The sequence below is a fragment of the Rissa tridactyla genome, chromosome 11 (assembly GCF_028500815.1).
Source record: "Rissa tridactyla isolate bRisTri1 chromosome 11, bRisTri1.patW.cur.20221130, whole genome shotgun sequence".
NCBI classification, from domain to species: Eukaryota; Metazoa; Chordata; class Aves; order Charadriiformes; family Laridae; genus Rissa; species Rissa tridactyla.
Genome location: NC_071476.1, coordinates 12,686,046 through 12,704,387, shown reverse-complemented (window position 1 = coordinate 12,704,387; position 18,342 = coordinate 12,686,046). Strand labels below are relative to the sequence as shown.

The 18,342-nt window shown below is 47.5% G+C and overlaps 2 protein-coding genes across 4 annotated transcripts; both read right to left on the bottom strand.

Annotated features, from left to right (window-relative positions):
- Positions 1-2,070: 2,070 nt before the first annotated feature.
- Positions 2,071-10,924, bottom strand: LOC128916076 (E3 ubiquitin/ISG15 ligase TRIM25-like). 3 transcript variants are annotated; one of them, XM_054217295.1, is made up of 9 exons: positions 9,114-10,924; positions 6,797-6,892; positions 5,993-6,226; positions 5,843-5,865; positions 4,525-4,661; positions 3,905-3,935; positions 3,647-3,678; positions 2,777-2,815; positions 2,071-2,460 (listed from the first exon to the last, which is right to left on the bottom strand). In XM_054217295.1, the coding sequence occupies exons 1-9, from the start codon at positions 9,732-9,734 to the stop codon at positions 2,441-2,443; spliced, it is 1,233 nt and encodes a 410-aa protein (XP_054073270.1). In that variant the 5' UTR covers positions 9,735-10,924; the 3' UTR covers positions 2,071-2,440. The 3 variants fall into 3 exon arrangements, 2 of the variants coding, with proteins under 2 accessions (XP_054073270.1, XP_054073271.1); XR_008468839.1 differs by having other exon boundaries at positions 2,777-3,678; XM_054217296.1 differs by lacking the exon at positions 3,647-3,678.
- A 137-nt stretch (positions 10,925-11,061) lies between these two features.
- Positions 11,062-17,292, bottom strand: LOC128916075 (E3 ubiquitin-protein ligase TRIM50-like). The gene is made up of 6 exons (XM_054217294.1): positions 16,581-17,292; positions 15,857-15,952; positions 14,548-14,781; positions 14,430-14,452; positions 13,311-13,453; positions 11,062-11,929 (listed from the first exon to the last, which is right to left on the bottom strand). The coding sequence occupies exons 1-6, from the start codon at positions 17,181-17,183 to the stop codon at positions 11,355-11,357; spliced, it is 1,674 nt and encodes a 557-aa protein (XP_054073269.1). The 5' UTR covers positions 17,184-17,292; the 3' UTR covers positions 11,062-11,354.
- Between the last annotated feature and the right edge of the window lie 1,050 nt (positions 17,293-18,342).

Genomic DNA, 18,342 nt, shown 5'->3' with positions numbered 1-18,342 from the left:
ACCCAAAAGCTTTGTGAGCCTGAAGCAATATTAAAAAATGCATTTTTTCCAATCTACTTGAATTGAAATTCTTTGGTTTTGTCATATAGCAGCAATTATCAAGTCCTTATCTCCTGAATCACATTAATTTTGCTTACAATAGAGTCACCTTCTTCTGCTCTGTTTTGGCAAGTATTTACATGAGCCACAAATTTGAGTCCGATAAGTCTCACAGTGAAGAGCTATGTGCACTTTTCCCTCCAAATTAGATGCCGGGCAAGTTCCATCCAGACAATTACCGTGTTCGTTTTGGTCAGTAAGTCCTGGGTTTTAGTTATACTAGGCACTTTTATCTCAGTGCGATACCATATCATCTGTGATCGGCAGCATTACAACCATGTAGCGAGGGCTGCAGAGCTCTTCCTTAAAGCATGAACGGCCTTTACCCAGCCTGCCGCAGACGTACTGGCTTCTCGGCTGCTCCCAGCCCTTCTGAATGCCTCTCGTGAAGGTGACTCCATTTGTGAGAACTGGATGGTCGTCTGCAGTGAAGGTTTCTGGGAGGACCCTTCTCTAAATGGGTCACAGACACTTCTGACAGTGGCTCAGAGACTCAGGGAGCTGACGGCTGGCGTGGGAGGAAAGGTGAAGTGAGTATCTCATCCTCCCCGGGGAAAGAAAATATCATCATGGCTTCTCCAAGACTGTCAGAAATGGTGTTAAAAAATGAGAACTGCTTGCAGGCAAGGGGGTAGCTATATATCCAGAAACATGCTGGACGGAGGGATTTCTGAGCACCCTGCTGCCGGGTGCCCGTGCCCTTTGCTAGTGAGGGGGAGAGCGGTGCCCGGTTCTCCCACGGCAGCCCGTGGCTGGAGGCACGGGAACACACGTTTGTAAGGCGGGTGTCGCTGAGGAAATGCTGAACCGGTATTTCAGAAGGGGCTACAGAAGTGCTGACGTTTCCTAAGCGTAGTCAACGTAGGATGCGCTGTGAGATGGGGGGGAGCGAGTTACTTAAAATACCATGCTTGAGGAAATCTTTCGCCCTCTGTGATTTGCAGCAGTGCAGTAACTTGCTGCCTGCAGCAGCAGCACCCAGCTGCATTGGCTGGTCACGGCTCCTTCACCTGGGGTGAGAGCAATAACTACCTGGCAGCCAGAGAGAAGCCCAGGTAATAAAAGTGCCAAAGGACAGGCTCATTTCTTTTGCCTCATTTGAGTGGTTGAGAGAAGCTGTCCTTCGTGTCTCGCTGGCTTCCAGCAGTAGGGAGTATTTGCAAAGTCACCTTGAGCTACTGCTGAGCTCCCAAAATTTGGCTGTGCACTTTCCGATATGCTGACAATTGATGTGTGCAGCAGAGCAAGGGCTGTGGATACATTACAGCTTGGCGAGTCTGTTTAAACCACGAAGGGAGATGTTACTCTAAATCTGAGATGGATTTTGCTGAGTTTATTGTTTTTAATCCCTGCAATTAGGCATATGTTGATTATCACAAGTGACAGAATAGAATCATAGCCATGAACCCTAATTTATATAGAAGCACCCAGAATTATTTCTCAAAAATGTTTATGTTGGCAACCCTGGTTTGCAGTAGAATATTTTTATCACTTGGAGAAGAAACACCCAGGTTGTGAACCTACGTGTTCGATCTGAAGCATAGCTGGGCACAGAGCACCCTACAGCGACAAAGAGTGAGCCTGTCCGCCTGGCAGCGTCCATGAAATGCCTTTGTGGAGTCAACACCTGCATTAAGGGCTACATGTGGAAAGCACGGCACATGCTTGATCAGAAAAGAACATCTCTACGCATGGAGATGTGGCCAGTAAAGCATCTTCATAGGCTGCTGACCATGGAATTTTGCATGGCTCTTTGAGCGCTCTCTAGGAGAATTGTTAAAAATGTGACTTAGGGCTGACTAAGCTGGTTTCATACAAAGATAATTAATTCTTTGCTACAAAGATCACTTGTGTTAAATGTGATAATCCAAATCTGTGGCATGGTCCTGAACAGCTTTCTACTGCAGCCATCCACAAACAATGCTTTCAACAATTAATTCCTGGTGATAGCATGAAATCAGCCAGCCTTGCTTATCTATATCTATAGCCATTTATTTCGTTATCCAACCACATAATGACAGCATAGTCACCACAATTAATAGTATACAAGTATCATTAGTATCATGAGATGCTACAGTCCACAGTTTGGAAGCCAGCAGCACGTGGAGCTATTCTTATGTTCATGTTAATTCTTAGCACTTCCTTTTTAAATTTGTACATGCTACAGAATTGCTTTTAAGAGCAGGTATGCAGGGGAGGTCAAGATACTTGGCAGGTCCCTATTATTACAAGACATTTTTGGCAATATTCAACTTTTTCGTTGCATTTCAGTTCTGACTTCTCATCTCTCCCTTACTTCAGGGCATATGTGGACCATACTCTGTTCACATCTGTCACTTGATCATTTCCATTGTTTTCGTGCTGCAGGAATACAAAAGATGGAAAAGGTTCACTTACTGTAATAATAAAGTAATATTTGACAAGTTGCTTCCAAATACAGCTTTGCATTGCATCAGAAAAAATATTTCTTCTCCTTCCCCTGTTTTGAGTAACTGTCTGGTTCTGTATAGAATACAGACATTAATCTGTCTGTAGAAGACAGTTCACAAGACAAATAAATGGCCATGTATGCTGATTTAAAAATATACCTCTAGATTTGAGGCTGGCATTACGTTAAATGAAAACAACTGTATTGTTAAGCTGTGCTGTGTAATTAAAACTCCATTTAATCGCTTACCTGCACCGTATGCCTCTTGTGCTCTCCCTCCATTATCACCTACATGAATTATTGAAAAAAGAAAACAACATTTTTTTCTGGTTTTTCAAATATGTCTGGTAAAACAAATAAGTTTGCACTTACGGCAAGAGTACATTGTCCTCAACCCCCCTATTGAACAGCTGTTCTCAAACACATCCTTTCCGAAGTAAAATTTTACCATTAACTTGTCCCTGAAAAATGCTTGTCAGAAAAGAGTATTTTTCCCCTCCAAAAATTAAAAAGTGATGAAGAAAGTAGGATTTTATTTTGAAGTTATGAATTAAGAAAAACTTATTTGCAAACTGAACTTTAGTTGCAGCAATTAAAAAATAAAAAAAAAATATATTTTTCAAATAACTTCTAACTAAGTTTTCTTCAAAAAAGCTTGTAGAAAAGATGCACCACTGTACCCAGCAGAAATCTATTTGAGCAGTGGACTAGTGCTATCTGAAGAGAAATACTGTTTACAGATTTAGTATCTCCTGCAGCACCTGGATTTGCCTGGGAATCCGTTCAGGCACTGGGTTTGCTCCAGCTCCTGCTCAGTTGGTGGGAACCCCTCCGCGGTCTTTCCTCGGAGCGGGCTCAGACCTTTACTGAGTACCGAAGCAAACCCAGTCCCTCCCTCAGGCTGAAGGTAAATGATTGCTCTGGTGACTTCCCAGAGATTTCTGCCAGCTGCAGATGTGGTGCCCTGAGGCTGCACTCCCGCTGGTCTCACCTCTGGCAAGGAGAGGAGATGCATGCAACAAAACACTGCTCACATTTTTAGGTGAGAGATTATCTCTGCAAGACTCTCAGCCCCAGGCCAGAGTCCCGAGGAATAACTAGTATTTTTTGAACACTTACAGTTTGAAGAGGTACCAGTATCTGAAGCCCTACTGTAAAGAAACAGTGATGAATGTTAGTGCCTTGTAAAGCACAAATCACATCTTGTTAATAACAAAATGAGAGACGTGAATAGACCTGAGCCCCTCTTTTGAGATGAAGGACCACCTTCTAGACTCTGCTTGGCTCTCCTTGAGACTGAAGCAGAGGAGCTCAGGATATACAGTCCTTAAATGAGAAACTGTTGGAGAAATTTTGTAAGCAAAGAAAAGGATTTACCTGTTCCATATAATTTGGTTGGTCAGTACACCTAAGAAAGATGGAGAAGAATGTTTTACAAAGCTGGCAAAGCATTCAAGTTTGGGACTTGGTACTGTACCCCTGGATCTCATGGTCATAGATAAACTAGATGGGGATAGGGGTGCTAAAGCACTGGAACAGGCTGCCCAGAGAGTCTGTGGAGTCTCCTCTGGAGATACTTAAAACCTGCCTGGATGTGTTCCTGCCCAGCCTGCTCTAGGTGGAACTGCTCTGGCAGAGGGGCTGGACTAGATGATCTCTGAAGGTCTCTTCCAACCCCTACCATTCTGTGATTCTGTGTGGGCAAACAAAGAGGACATTTCTTGAAAGCATGACTGAGCACCTGAAGACTCGGGAGGTAGGTGGGAGCAGGAAACCACATCAGACAGGGGTGAAGCTGGCCTTACACTGGGTAGGAGCAGACCTCTTCCTTGTTATCCCCAGAAATAGTCTTTCTGCCCCCTTCACCCTCCCCTCTCCAACACCCCCAAGATCCCATCCAAATCCTCATCATCCCCGTCAGCCCAGCCCTCTGAACCCCATGGCTCACTGTTTTCCGCTCGGGGCCAGCGGTGCCAGGGTCAGGACAGATCACTCACTCTGCACGGCTTTCTGCAGTGAGCCCAGGCGATCCACAAATTTCCGTATCAGGTGTCGGTAGTAGTCGATCCAGGCCTGATCCAGCAGCACTCCCACCACGTCCATCTTGCTGACGCTGAAATTCTGACTGGCAATCCTTGGGTGCAGGCAGTCATTTCACCAGGGAAAATCATTTAGTATTAGAAAGTTAACAAACTCCTTCCTTCGGAAGGGCTCAACAAAGAGGAGGGTGCTTTGGCAACATGAATTATCAGGTAAACAGTTCTCTGGTGAGGTTACGGGCATTGGAATTGTTATATATTATTATTTATTTGGTAATGCCTTTTGCTTACCAAACCTGGATGGGAACTTCCAAATACTGAAAATGAGAAAGGGGGAGGTGTTTTGCTAATACCCTTGTGCGAATAGTGCTTTGACCTGCTGCAGGCAGGCTCTCACTGTTCTAGCACAACCGCCATCGTGATAGAAAGAAAATGCCAAACATATTAAATGGTGTCCAGGCTTCTGGAAAATGACTTTGATCCCACAGGCTAGATTTTGACTTGCGGCACAGCTGTGAGTAATGGACTGTGTTGCTGCCAGCACAGCCCCTAGGTAGACGGCGATTCAAAGTTATCCTCACCATCCAAGTTCAAACTCAGCTTTAATTTGTACAAGTTGCGGAGATGACATCGTAAAATCCAGCTGGATGTTTGAGCTAGCCCTTCACGCGCCTGGGGAGTTCAGTGCTGCAGCAAAATCTCTCGTGGATCTGTAACTTACGGGTGGTTTTGCACCATTGAATTAGAGCTGACACCCAGGCGTCGATTAGGAAGTGGTAAGTTATAAATTAAATGTATCACTTGCAAGAGAAGGGATAATAAATCTGGCTGGCTATTAAGCTTGTCCACAAGAAGCAGCAAAAATCGTCAGGAAATGAGCCAGTTACCTCTGCAGGCAGAGGCTGTTCTCTGGGACTTACGTGCAGGAGTGTCACCAATACACATCCAAGAGAGCGTTGCTGTAAACTGAACCCTATGGGCTTCGTCTCTGACAAAAATCTTTTTCTGGTAATGAAAGCCAGTGGTTTTCACCAGAATCCAGCAACTGTGTAGCTGCCAAGGAAACTGAAACTTAAAGGGACCACTGGACCGGCAGGCTGATATCTCTCCATCCTTGTCAACTGTGTGGACGTGGTGCCCTCTGGCTTGGCTGGAATAGGGAGCAGCTTTGCGGTGGGGTGCTGGGACAGAGGGACACAGCCAGTGGGGTTTGATCCCAGCTATCTACACCATATTTTTGCGAAGAAGAAAACAAGTGTTTTCAGCTGGAACATACCTGTTCCTGGCGAGTTTAAATTCCTACAAATAGCATTGCCAAAAGAAAAAAAAAAAAGAGGAAAAAAAAATTGTTAGTGTGAATGCCAGAAAGGGCAGCTGTCTGAGAAATAGGCATGTTCATGAAGAAAAGCAGGATACTGCTGCTTACTTTGAGGAAGAGGAAAATATCTGTTTGCTCTCTCATCATCTGCAAAGACTGAAGATGCTGCACAGCCTCATCTCTCCTCTGTTCCATTTCCTTCTTCACTTTGGTAATGTCTGCCAGTTGCTTTTTCTCATTGGACTCGATGTCGCTCAGGATCATCTTCTCTTTCTGAATCATCTCTATCTTCATCTCTTCAAACAGCTTTTGCAGCTGAGAAGTCACTGTTTTTGTATTGCTCTAAATGAACAGATAAGAAAATGGTACACTGGCTCAGGAGCTCAACACTTCAGCTTAGTGTATCTGCTTATTAATTAGGAGTGTATCTATCCTTTGCACTGGCCTTAGAAGGAAGTGGACAATAAGCATTTGCTTAGAATATCTGATTAAACAGAGGGTTATGAAAATTAATCCTGATATAGTAAGAAAATCAGATAAAATTCAGCTAGCAGTGTGAGAACTGTATCAGTACACACTGAAGATCCCACCTGTAGACTCAATTTGTTTTTCTTTTATTTAACAGATAGAAAACTTTAAAAATGCATAATGATGTATACAATCTGTGGTCTGCCAGTCCTGCAACCTGGTCTGTGCAACCACAATTAATGGTGGAGTGTCCCAGCTAGTTCCTCCAATGGAGCTGTGCTGGGAGGAAGCTTGGCTTCTGGCAGTTTCTTCCACCACTGTTTTCCCTGCTTTGGACTACAACTCTTTCTATTCATCTGCTTCTAACAGTATAATTGCCATCACTTATTTCTGGGAAATTGTGGAGGAAAGCTGCTCTGAATTAGCGACGATCTGGGTACCAACCTTGAGCTGATTCTCGCTTTTCTGAAGCTCTTCTAGGGCAATAGTTAGAGCGCGTTTATGTTCCTGCAGCCACGTCACAGTGTCCGAGAGCTCACTCTAGCAGACAGAGAGACAGCATTGAACTTCATAGCAGGGAAGCAGCACGGGGACCTTTAAACCAGGCTGGCAGTTTGTGGAGCTGATAAAATGGCACAGGCGCCTTCTACCTGCCTGCTTTCACCACCGAGTCCTATGATAAACTGTGTTCACTCACCTCCTCATAAAGGTAGGCCATAACGGAAAACTGATAGGAGCTTGAAATCTTTCGAGTCAATGTTTAATTTTCATATATGTCTAACTTTGTATGTGGTAGGTTAATAAACAACTTTCCTTTTAAATAAGTAAATTTCGCTTTAGATGAATAAATCTCACTTTATCCATTAAAGCTCTGTTCCTGCCAGAATCTTCACATGTGCCTAATGGGATCCAAATCCTTCTCCTCTGTCAGCAGCTATGGGATCTGAGGATAAGGTAGTAAGCAACCATCTTTTCTGAAGAGCAGCGAAACAGCAGTACTTACTCACCCAGCTGTTTATTTTAACAGATGCCATGCTGTTACACTGCAGGACAACACATTTCAAAGGGGACATTAAACCTTGTTCTTCAGGGACTAGACAGTCTCTGAATAGCTCTGGTTGCTCCTGGCTGCCTCCAGCAGTGTTTTCACACCTCGAGCACCCATGAATGGCCACAACAGACACAGCTGCCAGATTCCTGTTTCTTTAATAAAAACAATATTAGAAGGCTTAGGTTTTCCATGAGGTATTTGTCACACCTGGAAAGTTTTAATTTTTGAAAAATTGCAAGACAAATACTCAAATTTGACCAAGGTCCCTTGCACCAAAACTCTTTTAATAATTTCTCCTGAAGAGTTGCATTCCTGATTTCCCTGGCTATCTTGGAGAGTTTTAAAATAAAAACCAAAAAAAAAAAAAGCCTAATGAGGAATACACAACTGAGATCTCAGCTTACTCATGGAGATAGCTTCCCTATAGACAGACCATCACCAGCTCCAGGGATGAAGGAGAGGGCTACTGTCCTACACAGCCCACTTCTCTTTGTCTGAATTTTTTATAGGTACCTTGGGGAAGAAAGTTAGTTTATGATACACATAGCTGCAAAAGATGCGTCCTGCTAATTCCTGAGGAGTCTGTGACCTGTCCTGAGGCCGAGAGCGAGCCAGGCGTTGCCTGCCCATGCACTGGGTTGCTGCAGGCTGTTCTGCTTGGGCTCTAAACTGGGCCCAGAAATGTCAAATGTAAGGCAGCGGGTGAGCATAGGAAACGCATTTTATCCCCTCAGTCTCAGCTGGTTCTGGAGCATTTCAAGGACTGCAGCTGGACTCATCATCCACTGGGATGATGGCTTGACAGCTGGGCAAACCTCAGGGTAGAGGGAAGGGAAGAGCCTCAAGTGGGAAAACCTGTTTCCCAACCCAAAGATCAGCAGTGGCGACATCCTCAAGGGTCGGTGGAGGAAGAGACTTCTTAATCCCAGCCAGGAACACCCTGGTGAGTGGCAGCTTGCAGTTGCCCGGGGCTGCACACGAGTGCCATGGGCACGCAGGTCGACAGTACGGGCTCACTCCCCAGCGCAGCAACACACACTGCAGCATCGACCCACCCTGCTCAGCCCCAAACACCTCTCTCTGCTCTCCTCCCTCTGCTTAGCCTCCCAGGCTGCTTTGGCAACACCAAGGAGGAAATTAAAACCAAATTCCAGCACAGCACACCAGTCCCCGCTGGGGTGGACATGAAATCCCCCGAGCTGCTGCCCCCCTGCCCCCATGACAGGCTGAGAGAGCTGGGGTTGTTCAGCCTTGAGAAGAGAAGGCTGTGGGGTACCTTAGAGCCCCTTCCAGTGCCTAAAGGGGGCTACAGGAAAGATGGGGAGGGACTCTTTATCAGGGAGTGTAGCAACAGGATGAGGGGTAATGGTTTTAAACTGAAAGAGGGGAGATTTAGATTAGATATTAGGAAGAAATTTTTCACTATGAGGGTGGTGAGACACTGGCCCAGGTTGCCCAGAGAAGCTGTGGCTGCCCCATCCCTGGAGGTGTTCAAGACCAGGCTGGACGGGGCTTTGAGCAGCCTGGTCTGGTGGGAGGTGTCCCTGCCCAGGGCAGGGGGGTTGGAACTAGATGATCTTTAAGGTCCCTTCCAACCCAAACCATTCTATGATCCTATGATTCCCTGGTGAAAGCCTTACTGCGGCTTCCTCCAGATCAGAAGTTTGGGGCAAACCCTGCAGGGGCCGTGGGGAGAGGAGGGCCCCTTACCAGCTCTTTGTCATATGCCTCCTTCAGGGTGATGATGCTGTGGCCCTTGTGGCACCCCACGATGCAGCAGAAGACACAGATGTACTGCCCCTCGTCCTGGCAGTAGCACTCCAGCAGCCTGCCGTGCTCCAGGCACCTCCTCTCCTCCGCCACACTGCCTGCGCCCACCTCCACCAGGATGTGGTGCTGCTGGTAAGCCTTGGCGTTGTGCTTGTTCAGATGGGCCTGGCACAAAGACGCGTCGCAGCTCAGGCAGGTTTTCACCGCTAGCTGGGAGAAATCCAGGCAGAAGTCGCAGGGAACCACCTCCTCCTTCCCCTCTGCAGAGTCCTTGCCATGTTGTCCTTTGGAAGAAGTGGCCAGAAATGCCTCCACGATGCTACACAGCTGGAAATTATTCTGCAGCTCCAGAATGGGCCCCAGCTGGAGCTTGCACATGGGGCAGGAGTAAAGGGCCCCAGATTGATGCTGGGCACCCAGCGCCTTCTGGATGCACTGCTTGCAGAAGCTGTGACCGCAGCTCAGCGACACTGGGTTCCTGTACAGACACAGGCAGATGGGACAGCTGAGTTCGTCCTCCAGGCTAGCACCCCCTCCAAATCCTTCCTCAGCTCTTGCCATGGCTGCGGAAACGGTGCGTTAGCCAGTTTGTGAGAAATGAAACTGAAAGGACGTCCTTGGCATTGTGCCCCGGTTGGAGATCCAGCCCAGCGTCCTTCCTCTCCGCCCCGTGACAGGCCAGCAGAGACACGCTCCTCCTGCAAACAGCTCGTGTAAACTCTTGTAAACTTTTAGATGTTTGCCCTCCGTCTCAGGCAGCATTGCTCCCTGTGTGAGCCCCCAGCAGGCTGGTGGGAACAGGGGGTACTGGGGGGGGCATGGGTTTGGACAATTCTCCTGCAGCCCTCTGCCCTCCTGGAAAAATCCTCAATCCCACGCCAGGGGCAGCAAATTAAAAGATAAACCCTGGATGAGAAGAGGATAAGCCTGGCTGGGGTAAGCCAGGAATTCCCTCTGCTTTGTCTGGTTCTTCTCCACAACAGTTACAGATGCTCCCCTCAAGGTAAAATAGGGAGAACCCAGGGGGAATTTGTACTGGGATGTGTTGAGGCTGGTCTCCTACCTGCTGCCAGCGGACAGGGAAATGGTGGCTGGTAAAAAGGCTCCCGGAAAGGCACTCAAGGATAGGAATGTCCCTGTGCCGTACCACCAGCCTTGCTTACCTGGCTTTTCCCCCTGAGACCACACAGAGCAGCAGCCCCTGTAGGCGCAGTCGGGAGACCCAACTCTACCTGCATGGTTTTCCATATCATTTTGGTGTATAACATGCAAAACCCAAAACACAGCCTCCTTGTTCTAAGACTGAACAAGGATTTCTTTGAACATATGGAAAACTGTAGTGTCCCTTAAGGTCCTGCACGCTGCTGGGGCAGAGAGCTCCTGCCTGGGTGTCTTCATGCGAATACCCTGGCTCTGTCTGAAAGCAGCAGAACCACAAGCAGCAGGCAGGGACATCACCTCTTCCTCTCCAAGGTGTTTGAACAATCATAAGAACGAACTAACCCGGGCCCCACAACGGCAGAGACTAGAGGCACAGCAGTTTTCCTCCTTACCGCTCCCTTTGCTGTGAGATTTTTGCATAGGCAAGGAGAAAATAAACATTGGGGCAGGAAATCGCTAAGTGATCCATCAGAGAGCTCACGGGGGATGAGAGCAGCAGAGAGCAAGGGCAACCAGGTGTCTTACCACCTAGTCTCTGCTCGCCTCCCCGGCCAGCGTTGCTTCTGCGAGAGGCGGCTTTGGTTGTGCAGGACGGGCAGAGGTAAAACCTGATGCGTTAGAGCAAAGGTCAGCGTTGCTGCTGCTTAGCTCTCTAGCAGTTAACGCTCTGTCAGCTTTTTTTTTTTTTTTTTTTTTTTTTTTTTTTACAAACTAAGTTGCCATTGAGTTTTGCAATCTAAATTACTTTAATAACATGCAGCCAACACAGCATTTGATACAGCCGAGCAAAAATTGCAACTTAATGGTATTTCCATCATGATTAACTGAACAAATAGGATAGGAGCTCTTGCGGTAAGCAGCAGGGTGATATACCCCACAGAGGCCTTGCCCTCACACCGATAAGCCATCACAGCAGCCCAAAACCCCATTTCTAATATGCCAGCTTAGCACAGCCTCCACCCAGTAGCAGTCGCAGTAGCTGGGCCTGGAAATACAAAACAGCACCTTGTCCCCACATCACTACAGGAGCTCCAAAGAGCCATCAGACGTGCCAAAGATAGCACGGACGGGATAGTTCAAAGGGATGCTTATTGTCTCTATAAGCCTGAGGCTCTTGTCAGGATCTGCATCCTTAACAGATGCGTTATAAAATGACAGTGTATTTCTTCTGCAGTCTAGTTCTACCCTGACCACTGTGAGAGTTATAGGAGAGTTCTTTTTTGTGATCTCTGTTTGACCGAGGAACACAAGGAGGTAATCATAAGACTTTTTCAGGCAGCACTGAAAGTTGCCACAAATAATTCCGAGCTTCCAGCACCTTGAATTGCTGGTGTCCACCTCCCAGAAGTGACAGCCCTCTGAGAAGCTCTGGGCACTCTCCCTGCATTCGGTGGCATAGGTGCTTTCCAAAGCTGGTGACTCAGATTGGAAAATATCGGGTTCGAATGCAAAGCCAGATGACCCGTAGAAGATGGTATCAGAGCTTCCAAACAGTAATTTCTGAGATTGCGAAGAACTGGGTGGGGGTGCCGAGACTACCTTGCAACTCTGAGGAAACCCTAATTCCCACACTTCAAGAGTCAGATGTTCATGAACTATAGAAAGAAAAAAAAAAAAAACACATTAACAGATAATTGTGCAGATTTGCATACATCCCCATTGCTGAAAGCTAGGTTTCACAATCCAAGTCATCCAATTCAAGTCCAACCCACCCGAGTCATTAAAAGCATATGTTAAGTGAAACACCTTCCGCAACTCTCCTAGCTGCTCCTATGTAATTTTAAAGCAGGTTAATATCACATTTCAAGAAATGCTGCTCTTTCACAATCTTAAAGTGTCTTTTTGCTTTTTGTTTGCAACTACCGCAACTCTCAGATTTTAGTTTTCCATCATTGCCCTGCAGTTTCATTAGGCATTTTTAAAAACTCCCCAGATTAACTTGCATGTACAAGGATGTGCGAACAGCAGCACAGCCATTTTATAAAAGCTTATTTGCTCAGGATCATTTGAAGTTGTTTTCTAGAACTCTCAAAACTTCCTAGCACGGCCAGTCACAAGAAGTTAATTCTACACTCAGGCATTTGCAGAATATTTTTATTCAAACCTTCTCTTGCAGTTAATGCATTTCAATATTGTGGCATTTTCCGCTCTGGAAGTTACTCCTTCAGGAAACTGAAACAATGGCAGTTGCTTGGGCAACCAACCCCAGTTGCTCAGATGGCATGGATAATTAGGAAAACATGGATCTGCGGCCTTCTAGCCAGAGTTGGTTTGGAGTATGCTTACAGGGATGGTAGAGACTGAGCTCAGGAGCGGCCGTGAGCATGGTGTGCTTCTTACTGAACCCAGGGCTGTATGGACGGCGGCCAATTAGGTGTGCATGTCACATACTGTCACACACGCTCTGGACAGAGCCTTCCCACCCCAGCTGTCTCTCGGTCTTGTCCCTAGGCTCACCGTCAGCAAGGGCTCAAACACCACCAAGAGAGCAATAACAAAGGAACCCTAATTTTTTCAGTTCAGTTGGACAAGCATCCACCGTGCGCAGCACCAGGACTGTAGGCTGATCTTACAAAACATTACAAAAGAGTAGAACTATTTACCTAGAAAGAGTAGGTTATTTACATCCTAAGACAAACTCCTCCTGCCACTGCTGTGATGAGTTCTCAACTTTCCCCATGCTTTGAATCAAAGTGATGCTACAGACAGAAGTGGTGTTGCTATTCTCTTCTCTTAATCCTCCCAGAAAACTCCTAGGACATCCACATCTCTTTACCCAGAACCTATTTTAACAGGCATGTCCCAGAGCGCTGAAGCCCAAAACAAGCACTCTTTTATGTACACACATGTGAAAATATTCATACAATGTTAGTAATCAGTTCTTCTAGAGGTACTTGGTGTATTATTACAGTCCTTTCTTAAATATTTTTTTTAGCTTCTCCATCTTGCTTGTCAGGTAGTGAAATGATCACTTACCAGGTGGTGCTTCAAATAAGGACTGCATGTCTGAGAGGAATTGCCTGAAAAGCCTTAGAACAGCATCTGTTGTTAATTCATTCAAAATAACGGGTGGCGCTAGCAGTTGTACGTGAGCTTCCTTAGGAACTGACGTGCATTTCCTAAAACACGCAGAAAGACATCAGAAGAGCAGCACGTCCTCAGAAAACCATCACTGAGCCAACAACTGCATCCCCCACTCCACACCCAGCCTCGATAGGAGATAAGGAAAGCAGCTTCTGTCCCCGCTCTCTCTGCAGTTTTACCAGGGACTTCCCCTCTGACCGGTCTTTTCCCAGAACCCCAAACCTCTTCAACATCTTTAGGATGAAATTCACTCCATGGACAATATCTATCCCCAGAAGACCTTGTCTGAGCCCCCTCAGCCCCAGTTTTTGCCGGGATGGACCCCAAGTATCACGTTTGTGGTTACAGCAGCAGGAGCTGGTGCGGTGTCAGGGGCAGATGCTGGGACAGCACACGAGACGCGCTGTGTTATCACGGCCAAGGGGCAACTGCTGCCCCTGAAATGCAGGGCTGGGGGAAGGCCGGGCTGGGGGAGCCCATGTCCACGCAGCGGTGGGCTGTGGTGGAGGAACAGCTCAGGAGAAGAGCCATGAATGTTATAGACTCAGGACTTCACTACATGTTTCAGCTCCCGCCTCATTAACTTCTTACAAGCAGAAGGCAATGCAAAGTGGAGGATGGCTCAGGATATCTCAGCTCATCCGTCCTTTGCATGACCGCCCTAATATTCAGGTATGAGGGTTGGACTAGATAATTTCCAGAGGTCCCTTCCAACCCCTAGAATTCTGTGTGAATCACTGTCAGAATGGATCTTGAGGTGGGGAGGGTACAGAAAAATAAGCCATGTTATCTATGAAGAGTCACACGTGACCTCTGTTAAGGTTCTGGGGCTTCTCCAGGTCTCTGAGGAAGCCAGGCTCAGAGCGTGCCATCAGCGTGCCCAAGGGGCAGCTGTGTAAGCCCAGGGAGCTGTGGGGCCACACTGCGTGCAGGCTGGGCTAGCAGCCCACACTACTGGACTATCAGTCACGGCATGAAATGCAATACCAGACCACTTCGGGAAGAGCTTACCTGTCTGAAAGCGCTGCGAAAGCCTGTAAAAGACATTTTGAAATCAGAACTAACATAAGGCAGGCAAAGGCCAGCCCAAGATCTGAGCACCTCTGGGAAGGGAGACGCTGTTAGGTACCTTGGTGAAAAGAAGTCGGTCTTTCTGATCTCTCAGAGCCTCTAGCTTCTGTACATCCTGGCTGGCTGCATCCTTCTTCTCTTTGTATTTTTGTATCTGCATCTGAATCTGAGAAAGCTGTTGCTCCTCGTTGTCACTGAGAACTTTCAGGACCTTTCTTCTTCTGTTATCCAGCTGCAGACGCATCTTTCTGAAGAGGCTCTCCAGCCGATCCCTCCTCAGACTCTCCTTACTCTAATAAGAAAACACTTTCAAAGCTGTTAGGGACTAAATCTTACATTTTCCACACTAACTCTCACTCAGAAAAGAGCCTGGTCTTTTCTGGGCTGACAGAAGTAACTACTAACATAGTGCCTCTCCATAGGACAACAAACCAAGATGTCCCACTGATGGCAGAAAGGCCAAGTGACCTAAGTGGCCTTCCCCAGCATCTGGCACCTGACCAGAAAAAGACAAAAAAGTAGTGCTTCTTGCACAATGCTTGCTGAAGACTTTCCAATATGCAGATATTTCCTTATTCTGCCCTGGTGTTTTTCTACCGATACATTGCCTTTGGTCCTTTTAAGGATGGGGTGAGGAAAAACAGTTTCTCTTCTTCCTGCCTCCATCAAACTTCCCTCGCTGTTCGAAAGCAGTTGTGATGTCAGCCAGGACGCTGCCAACAGGTACCGTTTTGTCTTCAGGCTAGAAGGGAACATTTCCTTTGCCCAGTGCCAGGACTTCCAGTCCCATCACTTTTACTGGTGAAGGCAGGCAAGTGCCAATTCTGCACAAGCAGAATGAACCATGATTTGGAGACCTGTGTTAAATTCCCTGTCCTTTCAGAGCTTTCAGATAGGCATTTGTCTGCTGGAAGCAAAAGCAAGACACTCTGGAGCAATCTTTTAACCTCATTCCTAGCCAACTTCTTAGAACCACAGGCTAACCGAAAGGGATTTCTTGTTGTAAGGAGGACTGAAATGACTGTAACACGGTCTGTATCTTTTCCATAAATATTTTAGAGTCTGCAAATTGAATTAAGTTGGGGGAAAAAAAAGTCAACCACCACCCACCAAGCAGGGGGCATGGCCTTAACAGGAACTTTCAAGCTCGAAGGTTCTTTGGAAACTAGGAACGTACTTCCCAGACTGATAAGCAAGTTGTTCATCATCCTCCCTCCATGAAGAAACCTAGAAGATATCTAAGAAACCACCCAGGAACTAAAAAAAGCTTCGGAATCCATGATCTGAGGCAGGGCAAAAGAAAACCTTATCTCATCAGCTACCAGTGCGCAACCATCCCCAAAGTGATGTGGGACCTTGGAACAAACCTTTACTTCCCCCTCCTGTTCCAGCAGGTTTGCTATGCTTTGATCCAGCGCAGCTTCTTCTGTTTTCACTGTTTCCAGAATTCCAGCTAAAGCACTCTATAAAAATAACCGGAGGGAGACATCAGGATAGGACCGACATACATGCACACGATCAGCAATTTTATGGAAATGGGTTAAGCTAGACCTGCAAAAAAGTTCGTTTACTGCATGCTCTCAGGACAAATCAATACATAAAGGTTTACTGGGAGATTTTTCTCCCTGACCTAAATACTACAATTACGAACATGGGAAAGGCATTTTGAAACTGAAAACTGTTCATGTGCTATAGCCACACGTAAAGCTATGTTCAGTGCTGACTGCTTCCTTTCTGTTACTCTGCCATCAATTTTCTTTGCATAAATGCATCTCAGGCTCATCTTCTGGCTTGAAAGTGCACCGAGCACTAAAAGCATAGCCACAAGCTATGTGGTCCCTCCAGTTTGGCTCCTCAGGATGGGAAGAAAGTGTTTGTAACATCTTGTTTGATACCCAGAGGGAATCTGGGGCAAAAGTAGGAATAAAAGCCCAATATCCCAAGATGGAAACTTAGCCCCATCCTGAGTCTGCAGCTGTGAAACCAGGGAGATGTTTCATCCCTGTGCTGCAGGCAGCTCTCTGTGCCACCAAGGCCCGTGGTTTTCCTAGCACAATCTGTGCCCAGGCCACTGTCCTGGCAGTCTCTTACCTGCCCTTGGGCAAAAGCCTCCTCCAAGGTGGCGATCTCGTGGTTCTTGTGGGAGCTGGTGACACAGCACAGCACGCAGAGGCAGACTGCATCCGTCTTGCAGTAGCACTCCAGCACTTTGCCGTGCTGGAGGCATCTCCTCTCAGCCAAAACCTGAGCACCACAGGGCTCCATCAGGACATGGTCTTTCAGGGGGCTCTTTGAGCTGTGCTTGCTCAGGTGGGCTTGGCAGAGGGAGGCCTCGCAGCTCAGGCAGGTCTTCACGGCTGCCTGGGGCTCCTGGAGGCAGAAATCGCACAGGATCACCTTGTCCTGCTGGCCCAAACTTTCCTCCTCCTCCTTCACCTCTTGGTCCACGAACTTCTCCACGATGCTGCGGAGCTGGACGTTGGGCTGCGGCTCCATGGCGGGGTCGAACAGGAAGCCACAGAGCGGGCAGCTAAAGGGTCCCCGCGGGAACGGCTGTCGGCTACCGGCCTCCCGGATGCAGCCCCGGCAGAAGCTGTGCCCGCAGCCCAGGGACACGGGGGTGCTGTAAATGCCCAGGCAGATGGGACAGGTCAGCTCCTCCTCCAGCCCGGCCGCCGCACCCGCCCGGGACATGGCGCCGGAGGAAAGGCACGGCCGCGAAGGGAAACGGAAAGGGGCGGCGGCTCCTGCCGCTCCAGCGCAGGGTTCTGCAGCCTCCTCCCGCCGGCCGGCGGAGCTCAGCCCTCCGGCAGCCGCCCCGCCGCCGCCCCCGCAGCAGCCGGCCCGGCCGGGGGCTCGCCCGCTGCCCGGGGCAGGGACCGCCCCCCCCGGCTCAAACGAGGAGCGCAGCCGGGGGACGGAGCAGCTGTGCCCCGCGTAACTTCTCTTTGTCCCAGCCCTCGGGTAGACGTCTCCGGAGACACCATCCCTGCACGTATTTAAAAGACGGGTAGACATTGCGCTTCGAGATGCGGTTCAGTGATGGTTTTTGTCAGAGTGAGGTAGATGGTTGGACTCGATGATCTGAATGGTCCCTTCCAATCCAGGCAATTCTATGATTGTTGTAGTAAAATTGGTATTAACTAGAAAAATGAAACGTAACACATAATCGAAGCAACCGAGGAGAACCTGCCACTGCTGCTAAAAGTCCTCCATACAGCCCCGACCCTATTTGATCATTTATAGAGAAACAGTAACTAGACATGATTTATCTAAAATGAAATTAAGGAACTAACTACTTGACAATGTAGCTTTGTTGTTAAGCAGGATATTGCTGTCAAGAGAGTGATGAACTGTAGGCCTGGTCAGCAAACCGAGAAAACCACCTAGAACTGCCAAGATTAGAGGAGGAGTAGGTAAAACGTAATTTTGGCAGGGGGAGATCCTGACCACCGACTCATTGACCACCTACACAAAGGATACCACCTACTCAAAAGGGAACAATGGAAGAAGAAAATAGAGTCTGTGCACTTATTTACATAGTAAGTGAAGAAATCTCAACCAATCATTAAAAAGAATAACAATAAATATGTATAAGTTGTTAGACTATGTAATGATTGGTGTAAAAAAAGGGAAAATTTTGAAACTAAGGGGTGCTCCCATTTTGGGATGAGCACCCTATTTCTGCGCATTAATGGAATAAACTTGGAAATACCTCTGTTCTGTGTGTTACTGGCTTGCACATCAGGTAAAGAACCCAGATTTGGGACAAGAAGATCACATCTGGCCATCCTCCATCCTTAAAGCCCATCCCTGCGTCCACTGGTCCTTTTCCCAGCTCCAGCACTGCCTG